This window comes from Sparus aurata, chromosome 20 (assembly GCF_900880675.1).
Source record: "Sparus aurata chromosome 20, fSpaAur1.1, whole genome shotgun sequence".
NCBI lineage: Eukaryota > Metazoa > Chordata > Actinopteri > Spariformes > Sparidae > Sparus > Sparus aurata.
Window position 1 is genome coordinate 4,317,817 of NC_044206.1, and position 21,379 is coordinate 4,339,195.

Sequence of the window (21,379 nt, forward strand, 5' to 3'; positions counted from 1 at the left end):
GGGTTCCTCTTGTTTGTGTCCTCAGGTTGCTGCGATACTGCCGACCGCGGATGGAAGAAGAGAATAAATGCTCCTATCTGGTCTCGCCAAAAAAGAAAAGAGTTCCCACCAGCCCCCACACTTCTACTCAGGGGCGGATCTGGGGGGGGGGGGGGGGCCAACAGTGGCCAGTGCCCCCGTAAGTCTGGACCCCCCTGTAGCCCCCCTGACAGGGAGTCTGCATTAATAATACAATGACAGATTTCTTGCAATGATTTGGTTCTGAAGGGAAAGGCAGAAATAAAGTGTCTCAGCAGTTTACTACCCAATCAAAATTGTTGAAATTGTAAACACTGTTTTGTCTGAATGAGGGATTTATCTTTTTTCCCGGGTTGTAGGTGCCCCCTAACAAATAAGCCGGCCCCAACCTGGCCCCCCTATGAAAACTGGTCTAGAACCGCCACTGCTTCTACTGCAGGAAGACCAACTCCTATTCTTACAGTCTCAAAAGCATCTGACTAATGCATAATGCATGATCCACAAGACAAAGCAAGACGTGCAAATATGAACAATAATAAAAAAAAAACAAAAAAAACATTTAAAAATGAAAAAATATGTTTTGTAATGCCTTATAGTGTCTCCAGAGGGAGGCGGGAGAGGTCTGACAGATGTAACGTGATGCCACTTGAGTCAGCGTTGGTTAGGGCAACTACAAGACTACAAGTTTGAAAAAGAAAACAAAGAACAGAGGCGGAGTGGCATGTGCGACCCTGACCTCTGAAGCGTACTGCTCTGCATTGTGGGTAATGTAGGTGCTAGTCAAACCACAATTTAAATGTGTGGAATGAAGACCACATGCTATATAGGAGCGCAATGTTTAATCAGCGGAGAGCTCTTTGTAATAACAGCATAGACACAAACGTTTCCCATAAAGTCTTTTATTTGTGGTGGCAACATCATGCAAAAGCTCTGGTAGGAAATGAAAAGTAAAACTTGGAATGAGCCGCATGAAAACTAAAATAGAAGCAGATATGTCTTCAGGGATTCAGTGTGACGGCGTTCGCAGGATCGTGCTCATCTCCGACAGGGAGATCTCGTCCTGATGTTCATGCGATGAACAACAGGAGGACGATTCTACTGACTCTGTCCATCAGAAACCAGGAGGGTAAAAATAAATACATTGGCACCTAAAAAGAAAAACAAAAGACTTCCATTTCTGTCGTGATAATTCACACACAGCACATTTTCTAGTGAGTTTAAGGGAGCCATGAATGGGTGGGCAATGACGTTTACTTACAGGTGATACTCTGTCCTCGGTGGTTAATGGATGGGGCGACAAAAAGGAAGAGAGCCATTTACAGTGATGAGAGTTCATAGGCATCCTTTAAACCCTTTGCTTCAGTATGTGTTGTTTCCTAACTCGCATTCTGTTCGATAAGAAGTCAGAAACCACACAAGCATCTCGTACGGTCTATTGGTAAGACATCTGAACAACATTTAGACTCAAGACTTACATCTGAGTTCCTTTTCTTGAAAAGAGAATGATAAATTATTGCATCAATATTGGACTTCTATTCTACCAAGGGCATTGGGAAACTAAAATAGACAGTCTTTATACATTGGAATGCAGAGTGGTCAAAAACAGAAGAGCAGAACATGAATATTTGACCACCATTTTTATGAGGATTCAACAAAATTCCTCCCCAAATTGATTCAGGAAAAACAATGCACATTTATTCCGGTTGCAAATACTATTACAAACGCTTGAGTCAATAATATCCCACCACAACAAGTCCGCTTCAATATCATACAATGGCAAATCAGAGGCAATTTTACATCTTCAGCTCTCATTCACCAATGTGTCAAATCTTCAGAGTACGCATTTTTCTGTAGAAAACTTTTCTCTGTTTTTTTTTTTTTTCTTCCTTTATACAGAGTAATAAAAAAGTTAAGGCAAGATGCATCAAACAGAAATCCGAAGGCCATGGACTGGCCTCTGCAGGGGTTCGGATTCCACTGATTCTGGATCAGCAGAAAGCCAGCAGCTCCCACGTGCTCTCTGTCTCAGGCATCTTGCACTGGCGGGAGGGGAAGAGGAGGAAGCGGTGGTGGAGGGCGGGGTGGAGGCTGTCAGAGGTGTCCACAACAACTCCTCCTCCCCTCCGATCCTCCTCTGCGAGTCTGCCAAAACGCTCCTCTGTGGCACTTAGGCTGGCAGACTCAGCTTCTTTCCTTTCAGTACTGAAACAAGACAGGATTGGTTTGGTGTCACAGATGGAACTCATTCATAACGTCATGACATTGTTTCATATTAGAATGGGTGTTTTCAAAATAACATGTTTTATCACTGCAGGCAGGCAGTTATGGTTTCATGTGCTGGTTCCTAACGTAGCTCGTGACTGTTTATAGCAAGACGAGAACTTGTCTATGAGATGTGAGCTATTCCACCAAAGAACAATGTTTTCATCTCAAATTGGTTCATCTTGATAGTTTTAAGAGTCCTGAAGAGATTAAACTGCTCTGTACAATCCTCTTTCAAAAGTTCTGGTCTTTGGAGAGAATTCCGTTGATAGAATCTGATCAGATATTTTGACCTCTTTAACCTCTTTGTTCTTTCCATTTTACAGCGGAGCTAAAATGTGTACAGGCAGGTGAAACGGGAAGGAGTCTATGTTGAAGAAAATGTGGAGAACAGCTGGCAGATCATTACTATACAAGTTGGAGCTGTGCAGCCATTCAGTCATACCTGCAGGAGGTAATACGAGCAGTACAAAGAGGATTTTGGAGTCAGAGCTGACTGCTCTCCTACAATCTATGTGGGCAGCATTGCAGCTCATATTTGTGCAAGACAAATATCTAGTGAAGATACCATTAGCTGCCAGCAAGAAAGCTGTAACATGAAATGGTTACAGACCGAACGTTTAACAAAGACTGACTGGATAGATGCTGTTCAGTGTGGAGAGAACTACATTTTGTTTAATCTACAGGCTGATAAATTCTTGCAATACTAGGAAAAAATTAACTGTGTGTGTCCTCGCGATATGACTTTGGTTGAGATGTATGTCAGTTCATGCAGTCAGTGTCACGTCTGCATTACTGCATAGGTGACCATCTGTTTGTCCTTCTACGTTTTGCTGTATTCTAATGTCTCCTTAAAAAAATCTTTGGTAAAAAAGAAGCCCCCGAAAAGTATGAAAGATGTACAAGATAAAGTGAAATACAAATGTGGTGAGAGGAGGGCAACAGTCTGTTTCGATTCTGTGACTAGCACAGCAATATACTGAGAATTCAAATACTAACATGTATACTGGACTTGAGATGCATTTTGATGTCTGGTGGGTCTGGTATTTTCTGTCTCCAATCTGATGAAGTCTCATCCACGGTTCAAAACTGGTACAAACTTACTAATGGTGGAGCGTTATTGATTCTCGAGCAGCATTACTTGATGCCTAACCAACCAACAGGACAAAAGAAAACTCACCATTTTACTGGGTCTTATGAAATTAAAAAAAAAAATGCAGCTGCACTCACCTTTTGTTACATACAAATAGAAGAAGTCGCAGTAGAGGATGGTCTGCACCACCCCAGCAACGATGGCGATCATGTCAAAGAAACCCTCAAAGTAGAACCTCCATATCCAGTTGATGAGGTAGAGGGCTCTGTAGAGTCCCAGGAAGAACAGGTAATGGGTGGTGATGGTCTCGGCCTCACCAGTCTTGCTGATCATGAAGAGCTGGGGCAGGATGGCCACCGACTCCAAGTAGATGGAGAACGTCCACAGAATCTGAGCCGGACAAAGACGACACAGTGTTGGTGGAAAAATAACAGGACGTGGATGTCTAGAGAGGCAAACTGAATTCAAAGACATTTGCACACTTGGCCTCGCGATATTTTGTTAACTCCAACTGAAAAATAATAATGATATTAACTATTTATAAAGCACCTTTCAAAACACAGTTTACAAAGTGCTTCACATCAACAACAAAGAGTGAATCCTTGAGATGATTTAAAGCCTGATTAAAAAAAAAGGGGGGTTTTTTTTTAAGAGTTTTTCCAAACAGTCAACAGACTGAGCAGATCTAATGGGAGGGTGAGATTGTTCCATAGTCTGGGATTTCATAAGAGCAGTCACCTTTAGTTTTCAGTTTCAGACTGACACACTAACAGGACAAAGGACTCTATGTGCAAGAATCCTGCTGGGGCATTAGCCAAGTAGTTTTACTGTGAAAAGCTTCACTCCTAGGTGCTGCAATGGTCTCCATCTGTATGTGTCATGTATTACAAGTAGGACATGCAACAGTCAGCACTAAACACATTGAGCGGCAGAGTGTAGCCTAGGTGTAAAGCCTATATGTATTATGTAACGGCGCAAAGCAGAAGTGCAGATTTTTAAAAGCCCCAGTCATTCAGGAAGTGCTTCTTTTTGGAAACATCGTGACCCTGTCATTTATCAGTATGAGGTGCCACAGCTGGGTGCAGATAGTTTGCTGCCATTTGTCAAGTGTTATTGTCAATAAACACCTAATGCTAATAGAAATGGCCTGCTAACTATTACTAGCTACTTTGTTTTGGTTCTGGAGGGACACCGAATCCTCTGTAGGCCCTGTATGTATTGCAGTTATTCCTAAATGTTTCTCTATATAAAAGCCTTATCATGTGTTCAAAGAAAGTAAAGCTCCTTGTCTTAATAAATACACAACCAAGTCAGGTTGGTGTCTCAACCGTGCTGATACAGACGGGTTGAGTCTTGAAGACACGTGTACAGGCTGGGGAACAGTTGACTTTGCTGCCTGTAAACCAAACTTAGCCTCGTTATAATGCAAGCGTTCAACTTCACCACACTGGCTAGTACTTTCTAAATACCTTAGTACTAACTGCCATGTAACTGATGCAGAGCTGAATGAGGCAAATGAATAAACGACTATAGCTTTCTACATTTGACCTGTAAACAGTGAAATTAGTGGTGAATTGGAAAGTGATGATTAGATTTGACCTGGCACTAGATACAGTGCTGATGTGACTGAAGGGACTTTAAAAACTCATCACATTAATGAATCTGGCTTTGGTGCCAGCCTGTGGGGTCAGCTGTATTGAAGTCAATGGGAAATGGTGGAGAAACACACTAAACTAAACTAGAAGAGGTCAACACATTGTTCCTAAAAATGTGTGTCGGAAAGGCTCCTATTCGTGCAATTGTTCAGTCTCATCAGTGAAAATGAGTCGGACCTGCGTCATTTGATCACGATATTATCAGCTATGTCAATCATTTGGTTAACCTGCTCTCTGAAGTGTGTTCTTTCAATTTCTGAAGTCATACAAAATATGTAAAGTTTTAGTGTTTTTCCATGCATATTGCATTGACTTCAATAGAACTGACACCACAGTCTGGCACAAGGCGAGATTCAGTGATGTAATGACCCTTCCTTCTTTTTTTTTCTTACTTGATGTGAACTAGGAACAAACCATGCAAATTTGGTCAGGTAGCATAATGGACATTTAAAAGAGGAAACTACAAAAAAAAAATACATAAATATCAAAGAAATTCATACATACATTCAGAAAGGACAGTCAGGTTAGTTTACGGTATCACTTTGGTTTGTCTTTTACCACTAAGGCTGTTGTGTTACAGCTTATGACGCTTCACTGACTTCCTTTTACACAGCTGTCCGCTTTTCATTGTTTCCTTACAACTAATCTACAGTTATATCTTTACAAGCCAAGACATCTCATTAGTTTTAATGGCGCAACCACAGTTAGTAAAACACTACTTGGAATCCAGCAAGTTAGGAAGAGCCTCAGGGAATCAGGGATAAAGAGAGAGAGAGAGAAACAACAAGCACACACATGCGGGGGTAGAGTGACGTGTGCTTATAACCAGAAGAGAGAAGCAAAAGTGAAACTTCACTACATGTGGAAATGATATGTTAAATGACTGGATACTCTGCTTACAGTGACAACCAGGTGTTGACCTGTGACAGCTGTCAACATCACACTCAGACTCAGATGTGTGAAACGGGTCAAAGAGTGTTTGCGCAGTATTTCTGACCTCAAGGGGAGAGAAGTCATGGTTAACCAGAAAAGCCAGTCCACCGACGGGGACGACCAGGAACTCCACTCTGAACGTGTCATGGTTCCCGTCATAAGTTGCCTTGAACTTCAGATAGATCAGGTACACGGTGGCGTACGCACATCCAATGTAGATGACCTGAGAGACACAGACAACATAGTCCAAATCATGAAAGATAAAACATCGCTGGTCCGTCACGAATATAAATCGAGCATAATCAATTTGTCACATCTTGCTGGGAAACATCATCCTTCAGTAAACACAGGTGTGTCGACTTGGTGTACTTGTTTAGCCTAAACACTGTGTGCTTAATGCTTGGAAAGAGCCCTGCAGGGTGCAGAGAGAGGTGTGAGTGTTTCACCTTCATGGTGGTGTTGTAGAGAGAGATGAAGGAGGTGAGCAGGTCCAGGTAGCGAGTGGTGAACACTAAGGCAAACAGGACCTGACTCTTCCCTGAAATACCTGTTAGGAGACAGCAGAGCAGGACAATCAAACATTTGTACAATCCAGAAAGTTTGTATCGTGGACTCCAGACAGTCCACAGGAGTGTCGTCTTATTTGGAGAGCATCTATCCATCCTGACAGCAGGAATGACTTTTTAAACAGCAACATCTCCAACTCAGTCAACCACGGACCTCACACACGGCTCCACAGCTCTCTACTCCTTTCATACTGCCCACCCACTTTATATCTGTGCAGGAGGAACAAAACCTTTTATTCATTCATTCATTCATTCAACATTCACTTCATGCAGCCAAGAGCTTAGTCAGTGCAACCAACAGTCTGGTATCAACATCTGCCCTGAATGATCTGATCACAGGTGGGCAGCTCCAAGTCCGTCAGATCACACCTGGCATAAACATGTGCCTCGTGGACATGATGTTTTTGACCCAAATATAGAAACATTTTGTTTGCGGAATTAACAAGAAGGCCTAAATAGTAAGCGATCTGTTGCATGCAGAGTTTCACAAAGTTTATATAGCTTCTTCTACTATCTACTAGGACTATTGCCGTTACTCACTCACTCACTCACTCGCCGATTAGTTGAAACAGACAGTGTGTTCAGAAACATCTGCTGCTCACATGGGCAGATTAGAGAGTCCAAAGCACATAATTTGCATTACAGTAAAACACAGGCAAATCAAGCAGTGTGTAACCCATCCTGCCCGTCGCTGGGGCTTCTTCTTCTTTCACAGAGGACATCTGTCGAGCACTATGTTGTTCAGCAGGGCCAAGGAGACGCGCGCACACACAATGTGGTCTGATTGGTTGGATATCAAATGCATCCTTGATGTACCTCGGCTGCACTCACACCTGTACTTGGAGCTGTCCACTCGAGACTGGATCACTGAGGACGGATGTTGACACCAGGTCTGAACAGGGCCTCTGTTTATCTGGTGTGCTGGCAGGTGACAGCATGCTCCTGTCAGTCACACCCACTGTCAGACTGGGAGAGGGGCTCTGATCAGTGCTCACTACATTATTATTATCCAAACATAACCTAATGCTGCCACTTAAGAGGATCAGATAAACAGCTGTAGACGGGTATTGACTTGTATTGAGGTCCAGCATGCAGCTGTTTAGCGGACTGGAGCTCGAACAGACTGGCTTTGCATGCAGAGCTGCCTGCTAGGGACATAACGACCGCTCGTCTTGCAGTGATGACACAGCCCGGACCTTTGACCGTTGAAAGAGCAGCAAAACACAGCAAAGTTTCATCATGATAATACAGCACGCTGCAGGAGAGCCTTCCCCTGAGCAAACGCAAACGCAGGCATTCAGCCTTTGACTTTGCATCTCCAGCTCACAACATGTGTGCGCTCAATGCTGCCACGTCAGAAAGGTCACGCTTCTCCTCATACGTGACGGACGAACGTACGTGTGGGAATACCGACAGGCCGGTGTGAGACGTGAGGCTGGCACAGTTCAACTCCCAACAATTACGATGACGAGGCCCATTATGTCACACTAACAAATGCGGTGGCCCTCTGGTCCCCTCGTCCCCACCTGAACGTTACATTACTGCGGGGCTGCTGCACTGTCTGGGCCAGCTAGCAAGACAGCTGCTGCTACCTGGACTTAACAGGCACTTCTTCCTGAGAACAGCATTCAGACATTTAAACATGTTCTTCAGTTATTCAGACACACTCACAGACGACTATCTAGTGTTGTTATAGCCAGCTAGCTAAAGCTAGCAGCGAGCTGGCTAATGAGCTGCAAGAAGTTAGACAGCAACGAGACCATTTTTCTTCTGGATAAACTGTCCATTTGCAGGACAGGAGTCATTCTGTTGCACGGCATGAGGTCGTGCAAACTGCAAGTAAAGGTGTGGGACTACTCACCGGCACAGGATCTGGTTTTCCATATTTTTAGCAGCAGAATGATGATGGCTGCTAGGTGGGAGAGATCGCCGGTTAGCCTGAATATGTTCATGTTTTCGGAGCGCCGGCGGAAGTAACCCAATTTAAGGCTCTACAAAAACCTCGGTTCGTCTCCGGCACCAATTAGTTGTGACCCGACAGTGCTGAATGACACCGTGACACCAGAAAAGGCTGATTGTGGCTTCAGAAGATGGGAAAATGGCGAGCAAAGCGCGACGTGGCTTGGGGACGTGGCCAAGACAGCAGCGTCCAATGCAAGACGGCAAACACTCGAGCGCTCAGCCAATGGAAACACAAGGATGCTTAATTTGCATAAATTATGTTACACGAATGCTGCCTCCGAGCTCTGTGGAGAACATAGGAAACCCGAGGCTCTCCCTTCAGCTCCCGGCTGCCATGTAAAAGGAAACGCAGCCTGTTGAGAAATGTCCTGACGTCACATTAACAGAATACATTTAATTTAAAACTAAAACAGAACTTTGTTTTTTAAACTGTAGGAATGCTATCAGAAAACAGCTGCTCTGCTGCCATCATTTTAGTTTGAGGCTGACATTGTAAAAGCAAGTGTGGCATAAGTGCGAGGCGTGACAGCTATAAGACACAGGGAACACAAAAGCTTACACATCATGCTGTTTTTCTCAACTGGGGCTGAGCGCCACGATTCATCATTAAAGGAAAAGTTCGCCCCAAAGGAAAATCCCGTCATCATCTCTTACCCCCATGCTGATAAAGTCAGGTGATGTTTCATAGTCCACAAAACAGTTCTGGAGCTTTACAGTAAAACAGCATTGAAGCGTTCTAGCGAACAACCAAAGTAGTTGGGGACTTGTTTTTAAACCACTTGCTGCAAGTCTTCCCATTTGTACAGCGCATAATATTTTAGACATATTAGACATGTTCCCCACCATTTTCAGTATTGAAAAGGTGCAATGCAAAGTCAGAATCAGAATGGAAGTGTGTGTGTGAACCACCTAACCAACCCAAGGCACTCTTGTGTATAAAGTGGCGCTGTAATGTGTACAGATAAATTGCATGAACCCCACCCCCCATTTAATTTATAGAAAGTGTAAGAAGAAATATTCCTAGAATAGAACCTCATGACACATTAAGAACAGCCATACAACTGACTGACAGCGATTAGCCACAACATCCTGTGTTCTGCTGCTGAGGTCATTTGCAAACCAGTTGTAAGATATTTCACTACATAGATTCTAGGTGTTTCAAAAGAATTTGATGATTGACAGTATCAAAGGTTTCTAGATAAACCAGTAAAAAGGGCAACACAGTCATGCTTATCATCTAGTACACTGGTTATATCACTCAGTACTTGCTGCTGCCACAGTACTGCAGCCCAGTCTCAAACCTGACTGATAGGATTTGAACATGGAGAGCTGAGATAACAATGTTCTTACATCATTTACCAGTTTCTTTACTACCAGACATGATTGATTTCACATTGGTCAATAGTTATTCAGATCACCGAATTGACCTCCTTAATGCAGTGGTAGGTATGGAGGCTGTCTTCCACAGGTCAGGGATACACAGTGCATTCTTTTATTGACATGGAAAAATGATAACTGAGCAACGGCAGAAATAAATGTACTGTATATACTTTATTCTGAAACCCAGATTACACTCTTTCTATACAAATATTGCATCAATTGTGGCACATTTTGAACAGTGTGTCGTGCAGTTTCATCTTAGCTGCACCACAGTGATGTGACAAGATAATCCTCCTTGTACACATGAAAAGTTGAATTCAAAAGAAATAAAATAACTCACTTGCTTAATTCAATGCACCCAGGGGTTTTCTGCCGAGTGGTCTGGTATGACCAGCAATTATGCATTGCAGTGTATCAGATGTCACTGAATCAGTTTGGCAGATTTATGACTTTTTTCTCCTTATGCCATGGATACACCAATCAGTAGATTTCATATCAACGATGGGTCAAATAACTAGTGGTGACACATTTACGACCTCATTTTACAGTCCCCCATAGCTCTGTGGAGCCTTTAAAGGCAAACCCCACCACTTTTACACATTAAAATGAGTGTCCGTGACATGAAAGCAGGTTAAAGCCTTTTGTGGCTTCACAGGAAGCTGCATGTTAACAAAATAAATTACCCCTAGAGATGTCACTCATTGACTCAGTTGCATTGTGGGCAATGAAGGTGTCAGATTTTGTTCTGCTGCATTGATTCTGATCGTTTGTTTTTAACTGTCCAGAATGAGTCGAACATTGTTGGACAAGTGTAATGTTAGACCAGTGGACTGCTTCTCAAAAAAAAAAAAAAATTGGCAAGATTGGGGGAGTTACCCTTTAAGTCTATTACGGATCACTGTTTGTCTTCCTCTGGCACATAACTTTACTTTCATAAGGCTCATTTTTAGCTGCAGCACAGAGCTGTTTTCAACTTAAACCAGCAGACAGATACTTGGCAGAAGAGACAAATATTTTCCCAGGTTTTGATGGAGGCGTAGTGGCCGGCAACACTCCTCCTGCTTCTGTACATGCAAATACTAATACCTGTACACAATGTTGTTTGCTAACAAGTCTGCCATAACAACTTTATTGCACGATGTAATGTCCAGCTCTTAGGGTTAGTCTCCTTGTGGCTCAGTAGCTGCTGTATCACAGAAGTCGCATAGGCTTGCTTTAAGAAGGCCTCGCATTACTTTTGTCATCAATAATCACGAGCTTAAAAAATGTTAGCCTTAAAATACAAGGAGCGCAATTCAGAGTGATTAAATCAAGTGTGTACATCAGGGCTGCAACTAATGATTATTCTAATTGTAAAGTTAATTTGTAGATTAGATTCTCGGTTCATTGATTAGTCGTTTTGTCGATACAGTGTCACACAAAATGTGTGAAAAATTTGTTTCACAAAGTCCAAGGTTACATCGTCTTCTTTTGTCCACAACCCAAAAGATATTCAGTTTACTGTCACAGAGGAGGAAAGAAACCAGAAAAAAATTCACATTAAAGAAGCCAGTATAAGACAATTTTGGATTGTTTTCTAAAAAAAAAAACAAAAAAAAACAAAAAAAAAACAGCCAAACTAATTTAATCAATGATCAAAATAACTGGCAATTAATTTAATAGTTGATACTCCTATGGAAAATACAGAATAACAAAACACTGACAGTAAACAGTTCCCACAAATAACATGTTGATATGTTTTAGAGGATTTGATCTGCAGTGGCATTTCAATACAGAAAAATCTGCCACTCACTCTTTATTTTTTGCTTTAGAAGTAGAGGTATCACTGTCACGTAAGATGGCTGGTAAATGTTGGAACTACAGTACCTGAGCTTCACACCTGACTCACCCTTTCTTAAGTCAGAAAGACTGTGTTTTATGGATGAAGCTTATTAGAATTGCACTAAAATCCACCAGGGAGTGAGACAAAGTAGGTTAGCGAAGGAAGGGTCTCTGACAGCTCCACACAGCATTTGGTATTCACTGAGCGGACTCTTGACTCTCCTCTGAGGCCTTGAGAACAAAAACTGCATCATCGAGAACATAGTAATCATTATACATATCCCCCTCACAGAGGTATGGCAACCGGGTCACAGTCTCCACCTCAAACCCTGTCCTTCGGAAAACCTCATTGGACAGCTCGGTTACTTGCTCCTCCCACGTTTTTCCTTTCACTTTTAGGTGTTGTTTGGGGCGGTGCCAACTTCCACCTAGGAGCAAATATAGACAGAATGTTTATAGCTGGATCACAGAGGAAGTGTATATCATCAGGTGGGGATGAGGTAAGGTTGTACTGATTCCCAACTGACCGACTTCCACATATGGCTGGAAGGGAACCACTGCGGCCAGGATGAGTCTCCCTGTGTTGGGAACCAGCGATCGCCTGATGTCCTGCAGGAGTTGCAGAGGTTCATCCAAGCGGTCCAGCAGGTTCAGACAGCTGACCACGTCATACTGGATACCAGTCTGCTGCCACTCATCTATACCCAGAACTCTGAGCAGGACGATAGACAGGATGTTCAGATGTTGAAAAGTTACTTTCTAAACACACAGTACGTAATCTCTACTAGGGGTTTCACAGTCTAAACAAAGCCATGTGTAGCGTGGGATCATGGGAGTTGTTGTCTTCAGTGTTAAACAACTACTACTGCTGCTGATGAAAATCTACATGACTCCACTAGAAATGTTCGTGGATGAGGTAATGTTTGAAAGTTTTATTCATGGTAAATCCATGTTCCTTCCTTCCTTTCTGACTCTCTCCTGGTGGTGATAGCAACAAGTGACCTTGAATAAATGTACAGGTATCTCTGGGTTGGAACATTACAGGAAACTTGGGATACTGTAAGTTCACAACTAGACAAAGTATATAGTCATATACAAAAGGTCTAGTTGCTTTTAGGCATTTTAGTGCAGAATTCTTACATATCACATCTTAAAGGCTGCTAGAAATGATCATTTCAGCAATCTCCTTGTCCACACGCTGCATACCACGCTTTCTCACCTTACCTGCGTGATTCAGCCTCACACGATAAATTTAGCATAACAGAGTGGTGTAGCATGAGTCCTAAACCCAGAGAGCAGTTAGTACTTCCAGTTCCCTTGTCTCAAAGTTTGTGAGTTTTCTGAGTGGGTTTTTGGTTAAATGTCTGAATTAGGTGTCTGGTTACCACAGGCTGAAGATAATAAAGTTTTGTTCTATGACAAAATATACATCATGCAATGTCCGACAATTTAATAAGGAAGAGCTTACGTGTGTTAAAAACAGCAGTTGCAAACAAGTGTCTAAAGGAGACTACTACCTCCAATTCCATTCACTTCAAATTGGCAGTTTTTTTTTTTGTCAATCTCAACACTTCCTGGAGATATTTCAAATCAAAAGCCCACTGGAAACCAATTGTTAGTAGGCGATTTGTTAATTTTGATCTTTGTTTTGTTTATTTTTCTGATCTCTCCCTTTGTGTATCTATCTTGTTCATGACTCACTAAACATATTTCATTGGCTGAGCAGAAACATGTCAGATGATTTGCAACAGATGCAAGTTGAGACTGCCTCATAACCAATTCAAAGTTAATTGTAGTACATTCAACTCCTGAATGAAAACAGTATCTAAGAAAAGAGAAACTTAAACAAACAGAATAGTGAGTACGATATGAATCTGTTGTTATACTGACGGAATTATTGCTGTTGGATTACTGTATATTTATCAAAATAACAGATAAACATGAATGTTTGAATCTATACAGTCCTGTAATTCACTACTCACTTGTAATTCCTTCTCTGAAGGTGCCATTTCATGGGTAATGACACCTCAGTTGCATAGACCTCTCTGAAATGGGCTCTCATCACTTCTGTGACACCGCCGTCCCCAGCACCAAGGTCCAGGAGTCTATCAGCCCTCCACTCTGGGCCGATCCGGAGCAGCTGCTGGAACTGCTCAGCGGAAAACACAAACATAGAGCCACGTCCCAGAAACCTGAAACAGACAGCATGTCAGAGAAGAAATACAGGTGAAACAGAGACAGATGTTTGTCTGCACCACTCACCCATTGATGGAAGTGCGGGAGGCCACAGGTCCGAGGACTGTGGATACAAATGAGTGGTAGAGCTGTGTGAACAGCCAGCCAGACTTCTCCACGCTCCGCTTGAGAAAAGCCTTGGTGGCCGAGTCCAGATTGCTCTGGACGAACAGGGGCTGAACTGATTCTCCTAGCAGGTCAGGGGAGCACCGGTACCACTAGAGCCACAGGAAAAAAGGAAGGGTAAAAGAACAAGTTGGAATGAAGACATTGAAAGAACCAAAGAACCTTTGACAGCAGGAAACTGGATCTACTTCCTCAACACCTCGTTCCTTAAAGCAGGTAAGACACGTTCATCTTGTGTTGATTCTGGTGGCCCCTGTGGACTGTTTCACTTTTAATACCATTTTTCTTTTATTAAAAACACAGCTGTTTGAAGAATGCGTGTCAACGAGGTAATGTATCCATTTGTGGCTATGTACGGTTGATGACCTTAATAGGATGATGGCGAAACTAAGTAAACTGAAGTTATCCTCAACACTCCTCCATAAAATATTGTTTCAGTGTAGTTACTTCTCTGAACTGGTGACAGATAAGAAGAATAATCAGAATAATTACACAGAAACAGAGTAGAAACATATCTCGCAACTGTGTACCTAAAGTATAAACGTTTCTTATGAAGACTTATGAAGTCTAAAATTCCAGAGCCAAATTCTTGATGATTCACAGAGGAGCAACAGAAAACATCCTGACAGGGAACATCACAGACTGGCATGGTTCATCACGGTGCTCTACAGCGGGAGATTCCAACCGCCTAGAACATCACAGGTACCATCTACAGAGCATCAGTGAAATGTCTGCACAGATCCCAAAGGATACTAAAGAAAAACACCCAGCCGAGCCATGGCCATGTTCACCCTGCTGCCATCTGACAACAGATACAGCAGTATCTGCTACCCTACCACCTGACTACAGAGCAGCTTCATTGCTCAGACTGTGAGACTCACCTGAACTCATCATCAACACTGCACTGAGTCTTCTATGCAGCATAAAGGAACTTACACTCAATTTCTGTTTGCAACCTGCTTAGTCAAATGGGTAATAGTAAAGCCTCAAATCATACCATAGCATCATATCCAGCAAATCTAACCTCTGGTGGTCGCTCGTTGTAAACTCATAAGAATGCAGTCGTCACGCGGGCTGCTGTTAGGTCTCTCAAAACGGCCACACAGTTTTAAACCACGACAGTTTGTATACAGAGCTTACGAGTGAATAAATGACCGGTCAGTGATTCATACCTCGTGGGTCTCAACCGCGTCACCCTCGCTCGCCATGTTCATGAACAGTGAACGGACGAGTGGACTTCTCACGTACTTGCCCGTCCACATCCTCCTGATGGAGAGCAGAAAGGCGATGTAGCCCAGCACCCAGGCTACAAAAATCAATGTCCTCAGCTGTAGATGACACATAATGGACAACAACCCTGAGAAGAGAAGCTGACAGACAGCGGCTGCAGTCTTGAAGGACTGAAAACTGGTCAGTGGATGGCACTGAGGTGTAGGTAATACTAGATGATGAGAAAGAAGGTAATGGCAGCCAATTGTAAACCAACACGCCAGAGCATGTCTCCAGTTCCAAGATAACAAACACACAAACCTGAGGGCGCGGTGGATTTAAGTAAGCCGGCTGCTATTTACTCGCCATCTTAGCCTTGAGAACCCATTGTCTCATCATTTCCGACAAATATCCTCTGACAGTCTTCTACCTGTGTGGTGGTCTCTGCCCATTGTGACAACAAAAAGTCACATCCGCATTGCCTGCACTTCCTGAGTCACCGCTAAATGTGTCCCCGGAACGCTCTACGCTGTTTGGCTAAAACTGCACCTTCGTCGATTGTCACCGTTTCTGTTGCTGTCAGGAGAACATAACTGGTGAAGCCGAAATATGCATCGCATTTCTGAGAAGACAGGTAGCCGCCATAGTTATTTCTTTAGTTATTTATGTACCATGGATGGAACATCATCGCAGTGGCCTCGTTCCATAACCTCCGAAACATCCCACTGCGTGTACACCGGGTGTGAAATACTTCCTTTTTAAAAAAAAATTTTTTTTATCAGCAACCAACGTATTATCAAAAAAGTGAACATTCGAAAGAGTCCTTACATAATTTTGATTGAAAAAAAAAATTTAGTGCACGTGTTTATAGTTGCTAATAACTGAGAGTTTGTGCTGCGCAGGCCTGTTGCTCGGTCGTGTTACGTTCACTCAAACGTCGCCTCGGCTGTGCCTCTTGTACGAAAGATGACAAGCTGCACTCCGTTGAAAAATATTTCAAATGAAGACATCATTGCCTTTTTTTTAGACATACGTGAGCCTCGAAATAAAACTATATAACTGTCTACACTTAGGCAAATATAGGACCCGTCGTGTACGCAATGCGAAAAACAAGACCTGTTTTGAGAAAAGTGGAGCTTTTGCTCGTGATATATCTGCCGAATTAAGCAGACGACAGCTATTTGTAAAATTAACAAAGTATGCTCTGCATGTGGGGTATAACATCTTCACGATCTTTGGTGCATTATTATTTACATACCTGTAAAACATTAAATACCAAATTAGTATTTTCATCCCAAACTTTGTTTTTTAATAGCCTACCAGTGCATTGTTTGGCTTAGTGTTAATATCTGTATAACCTGCACACGACCCAGCCCAGGTCTGTACACCCTGCTGCCATCTGACAAAAGGTACAGAAGTGTGTGTCCACTGCCCTACCAACAGACTAACAGCTTCATTCCTCAGGCTGTGAGACCCCTGAACACATCATCAACACTCCATCATGGAGAAGCTTATTTTTCAGACTTGTCATTATTATTTATTAATTAGTCTATTCTAGTTTTTGTTTTTTTGTGTTTGTAGCTTAAGAAAAAAAGACTCAAAGACACACTCAGATATTTAATTTATACAATCTTGTTATCAACTCTCATTATCTAGATCCCACTCTGCCCCTGTCCTGTCTGCGCCTCCTGGTCCCACCACTTCGGCTGGTCTCTGCAGTGATCTGGGAAACCGTCCAGCAGAAAGTTGTGGCCAATTACGGACTGCTGGATGACTTTGTGACAGCAGTCACCGAGATTGTCCCAGAGCTCCTTAACCGCAGACAAAGGTGCTTGCTTAGACTTGGTCTCCGGGCTCAGGTACTGTATGAGGAACCTAGAATATTCAACTATTGATGGGCCTTTTGCAATGTGCAGCCGGAGTTACAGATTCTTCTCTTGGTTTTAGCTCACACTGGAGTTGTGTCGCTCAGAGCAGACAATAGACCTTGAGACCATTCAGCCACACCTGGATATAGTCACTTCGCTGTGGAAAACTGAGGTACATTTATCTTTTATATCATGCACTGTGTGGTTACTATTAAATGGCGACCAGAACTTACTCGACCTTTGCCCTTTACCACAGATAAGCGATTCATTTGATGGATCGCCTGCATTAAACCTCCTTGGTCTGATTAACACCTTGATTAAAGACCAGGGGGAGAGGCAGAACTTCTTTCAGGTAGGTGTCTCTGCTTGAAGATATTTGTATCCTTTCTTTTAAAATGCTGATAATTGATGTTCACTTACTTGGAGCGCTTGCTTGATTTCAGGATGTTTTCCCTGCAAGATTTGGAGACAAGTACTGTGAAGATATACAGATGCTTGTGGAGATATTCCTCTTGCAGCTTGACAAGTTACTCACTGTACCAAATCTTAAAGAGGTAACATACCTATTTTAGCACACCGTGCAGTAAATATATGTTGGAATCATTACATTTACAGCTAAAATGTACATTTTTGGAAATTGCTTTCTTTCCAAGAGCAACATCAGAATATTTGCTATCAATCTTAAATCAGTGCATAAAGTATTGGTCTGGATTTAGTGTGTCGAAGTTCAGAAACCAACACCTTTTAAAGATAACTAAGGTTTTACCTAATTTGTGCTAACTGGCATATTTGGCAAGTGATGCTGTAATCATAAATGCTGCATGGGAGTTCTGAGGGGATGGACAAACTGTTATTTGGTTTGAGTAAGGCATGGCAGAAAATACAAGAAGCGATAAATGTTCCAGAATTCACAATAACAATGTAGTCAGTAGCATTCGTGTTGGCATGCTGTTTATAGGATTAATTGTTGCTCGATATTCAACTTACCCTTGGGTCTGAAACTGTTGTTCGGACTGTTGGTAGGCAGTTTCTAATTTTTAGTGAGCTAATTAGAGAGCTTTATTGGTTTTGGTACACGTATTTATAATTCTGCTTACAGTGGGTAAACTAGGTTAACCACACTGTGACTCCAGCTCTATCTATTACAGACAGAACATTAGACTGATGTTGATCTTGTCATCTCACTCTTGGAAAGAAAGCAAATAAGCATTTATTATGTAATGTTTATCAGTTCCATTGATACGATCTTTCTTTTGAGCAGGTTGCCTTTATGCTCAACGATGTGCCTTCACTTCTGTCCGAATGTATGAAGTGTTTCTGTCAATCTCAGGAGCTCAGATCTCTTCTAGAGTATCAGAAAGATCTCAGTCAACTAAAAGAAAATGGTAAGCATGCCATACAGTTTCAATATAAGTCTGACATAATGATGTTACAAATTCACTGTTCTACCAGCAAAGGCACTGGGCTGTTTATCTCATTGTAAATGTATGTATTTTAATTTTCAGATAATCCAACAGTTGGCGCCAGTATTTGCTCAGCTCTCTGTGTGCCACCTTTGACCACAGCCTTGACAGAACAAGAAGAAACGCCATTAGAAGCCAATGTGTTGACTGATTACATGGACGCATTCAATAAAGAACTGACAGGGGAGACTGATACACTTGGTGCAGATCATGTTAAAATGGAAAGTGACGACCCAAAAGGGACGGAGACAGTGACCAGAGGTTTGAAGAATCAGTCCTGTGTTAGCAGTGAAGAAGGAGTAGAAGAGTACTCTGTACAACATGTTGAGTCTTTGGATGGGGATAAGATGAGTGTAGACTCTTGTGCTGTTGAGGTCCAAGTAGGTTATAATGTTGAAATTCTTGCTGAGGAGACTCTTGCCACAGAGAAAAAGGCTTCTGTTGAAGGTTCAGTGATGGATATCAGAAAGGATGAGCCGGTTCAGACATCAGTCAGAACCACAGGTGAAAGTGACGACAAAGTCATGAGCCATAGTGAGACCGAAAACTGTGCAAAAGAAGAAAGCAAGGAGGTCACTACCAGCACAAACCATACTGTACTGTCACCTGTACTGTATGCACCTGTTGCGGTCACATCCCAAAGACCAGTCAGACAATACCGAGGTCTGAAGATGAAAAATCTTTCAATAACACCCAAAAATGAGCGTTCAAAGAGATGTCCCAGAGTTCTGTCAAGGAGCAAGACTTGTCCCACATGTCGTAAGACATACAGTCGTGCGTCCGATATGAGAAGGCATCAGATAACCCACACAGGAGAGCGGCCTTTCCAATGTTCACAGTGCACGAAAAGCTTCCAGTTCCAGTACGACCTGAAGAGACATGAGTTAAATGTGTGTCGAATCGCTGTGCCACAGCCTCAGATCTGGTCCTCTGAGGTGCCTGACGACAAAAACACTCCAGACCTGAAGCAAAGGGAAGTTCATGGCAAACTCCGAACTCTACCTTTGGACGTTACATCTCGTGAAAAGAAATGTCTCATAAATCAGAAACAAGTGGAGGATCCTTCTGAAAAGGGAGTACCGCTTCCCACTGAGCAGGATCTCCAGATAAACGAACCGGGCCAGGAACTTCACCTGGTTAATCAGATGGGCAAGAAATATAAGGGTGTTAGATTGACAAAGACACGTAGACACAATCCTTCCGATCCTTCACGATATTGTATGGAATGCAACAAGTCGTTCCCAAACGCATCAACACTTAAAACACACAATCTGAGACACGTGCCCCGTCTGTGCACCAAGTGTGGTGAGAGTTTCAAAGGTTTCTTAGACCTCAGCCACCACTATGTGGAAGTGCATGATTTCAAAGGACCTTTTCCCTGTACTTTGTGTAAACGGACTTACACAGATCTGAGAGGTCTGATCAGGCACGAGAGGTTCCACGCAGGCGATCTACCTTTCAAATGCCCCAAGTGTCCGAAAGCGTTCAGTTACGCATCTGCCCTGGCGCTTCACGACCGAACTCACACAAAAGAGGCCGCCTGCCTCTGCTGGGACTGCGGGAAAGGCTGCAAGTCAACCGCTGCCCTGAGAATCCACAGGTTGTGTTGTCACTGCGGCGTCGACGAGAAGCGCTTCTGCTGCGAGCACTGCGGAAAAGCTTACGCGCTTAAAAGAAGCTTGGACCTGCATGTGGCGAAACTACACACTGGTGTGCGCTACCCGTGCGCCCACTGTGGCAAATTGTTCCGAAGCGCAAGCTCATTGACGAGACACCATCTGACCCACACAGAGGAAAGGCCGTACTCATGCAGCGAGTGCCGCAAGAGTTTCAGATCATCTTCGGAGCTGAAGATACACACCCGCTATCACACAGGGGAAAGGCCATTCAAGTGTAAGGAATGTGGCAAGGGCTTTGTGCAGTCTTATTACCTCACTGCACACATGAGGATGCATACAGGTGAAAAGCCGTATAAATGTCCAACATGTGAAAAGTACTTTAAAACCTCAGGTATTTTGAAGAGACACCAAATGAGCCACACAGGAGAAAAGCCCCATACGTGTTCAGTCTGTGGAATGGCCTTCAGTCGGACAGAGCTTGTAAAAGCTCATGTAAGGAAATGTCATTAAGTTTTTGCAATGTATTAATTTATGCAAAAATCATGTTTTCTTTGAATGTATGTGAGGTCTAATTTGCATTTCAATATAAGGTCCCATCCTTAATCTGCTTGCGTTTGTCTTATTTTTAATTCAGCAGTTTCGATATCAGTATTGTGCAGTAACATTGATTTTGAAACAGCACAGCCTATTAACCAGTGAAAAGTGTGGGTATGTGTCTGTGCTGTGTCAGGGTGCACCCAATGGCCATCAATTGTTATCACTTGGTTAAAGGCAGAGTAGCTGAGGGACCCGTGGACATTTTTAAGAGCTGAGTTTCCCCTCATCAATCTCAAACACAGTGGAGCCTCATCTAGTGGCCGTTAGAGGGTCTGTATAATTCAACAATACATCAGCTTGAGGAGGTTGCAGCTTGGGATACACATTTCAAACTGGGTTGACCTACAAGCAGGATGGATGCCACTGGTCATGAATTAATGAAAAAGTTGTCACTTGAATTGATGCTTTTTCATTTGAACTTTCTCCAGAATTGCCCATATTTCGTTCATAATTTCTTATTTTTCAATATATTTTGGCTCCAGTCTTATTCTGATGCAGTTAGAAACTCTCACACCTGAGAGCTGCCCAGTATAACCGGTAGCCATCAGTGTGTCTTTAGGGTTGTGATGTTA

The 21,379-nt window shown here is 42.8% G+C and overlaps 3 protein-coding genes across 5 annotated transcripts; 1 reads left to right on the forward strand and 2 right to left on the reverse strand.

The window, feature by feature from the left end:
* Positions 1-901: 901 nt before the first annotated feature.
* On the reverse strand, positions 902-8,677 carry LOC115571626 (ER lumen protein-retaining receptor 2). The gene is made up of 5 exons (XM_030401106.1): positions 8,389-8,677; positions 6,408-6,508; positions 6,026-6,184; positions 3,511-3,763; positions 902-2,220 (listed from the first exon to the last, which is right to left on the reverse strand). The coding sequence occupies exons 1-5, from the start codon at positions 8,477-8,479 to the stop codon at positions 2,186-2,188; spliced, it is 639 nt and encodes a 212-aa protein (XP_030256966.1). The 5' UTR covers positions 8,480-8,677; the 3' UTR covers positions 902-2,185.
* A 1,344-nt stretch (positions 8,678-10,021) lies between these two features.
* On the reverse strand, positions 10,022-16,045 carry mettl9 (methyltransferase 9, His-X-His N1-histidine). 3 transcript variants are annotated; one of them, XM_030400844.1, is made up of 6 exons: positions 15,582-15,762; positions 15,224-15,379; positions 13,953-14,143; positions 13,673-13,882; positions 12,218-12,402; positions 10,022-12,118 (listed from the first exon to the last, which is right to left on the reverse strand). In XM_030400844.1, the coding sequence occupies exons 2-6, from the start codon at positions 15,311-15,313 to the stop codon at positions 11,889-11,891; spliced, it is 906 nt and encodes a 301-aa protein (XP_030256704.1). In that variant the 5' UTR covers positions 15,314-15,379; positions 15,582-15,762; the 3' UTR covers positions 10,022-11,888. The 3 variants fall into 3 exon arrangements, with proteins under 3 accessions (XP_030256704.1, XP_030256705.1, XP_030256703.1); XM_030400845.1 differs by lacking the exons at positions 15,224-15,379; positions 15,582-15,762 and adding an exon at positions 15,932-16,045; XM_030400843.1 differs by having other exon boundaries at positions 15,224-15,762.
* Positions 15,723-20,813, forward strand: LOC115571425 (zinc finger protein 184-like). Its single transcript, XM_030400842.1, has 7 exons — positions 15,723-15,894; positions 16,917-17,119; positions 17,208-17,300; positions 17,385-17,480; positions 17,572-17,682; positions 18,390-18,513; positions 18,634-20,813. Exons 1-7 carry the CDS (start codon positions 15,870-15,872, stop codon positions 20,718-20,720), a joined length of 2,739 nt encoding a protein of 912 aa, XP_030256702.1. The 5' UTR covers positions 15,723-15,869; the 3' UTR covers positions 20,721-20,813.
* Positions 20,814-21,379: the final 566 nt, after the last annotated feature.

Bases quoted from the DNA above. Each gene is read 5' to 3' on its own strand.
- LOC115571626 (XM_030401106.1), bottom strand. From the start codon at position 8,479: ATGAACATATTCAGGCTAACCGGCGATCTCTCCCACCTAGCAGCCATC. The intron at 6,509-8,388 runs GTGAGTAGTCCC...GTCTCCTAACAG, and splicing joins GAAAACCAGATCCTGTGCCG to GTATTTCAGGGAAGAGTCAG. The intron at 2,221-3,510 runs GTGAGTGCAGCT...GTCTTGTTTCAG, and splicing joins CTATTTGTATGTAACAAAAG to TACTGAAAGGAAAGAAGCTG.
- mettl9 (XM_030400843.1), bottom strand. From the start codon at position 15,394: ATGTGTCATCTACAGCTGAGGACATTGATTTTTGTAGCCTGGGTGCTG. The intron at 13,883-13,952 runs GTGAGTGGTGCA...TGTCTGTTTCAG, and splicing joins TCCCGCACTTCCATCAATGG to GTTTCTGGGACGTGGCTCTA. The intron at 12,119-12,217 runs GTCAGTTGGGAA...ATTTGCTCCTAG, and splicing joins CCAGCCATATGTGGAAGTCG to GTGGAAGTTGGCACCGCCCC.
- LOC115571425 (XM_030400842.1), top strand. From the start codon at position 15,870: ATGCATCGCATTTCTGAGAAGACAG. The intron at 15,895-16,916 runs GTAGCCGCCATA...CTCATTATCTAG, and splicing joins TCGCATTTCTGAGAAGACAG to ATCCCACTCTGCCCCTGTCC. The intron at 17,683-18,389 runs GTAACATACCTA...TCTTTTGAGCAG, and splicing joins CTGTACCAAATCTTAAAGAG to GTTGCCTTTATGCTCAACGA.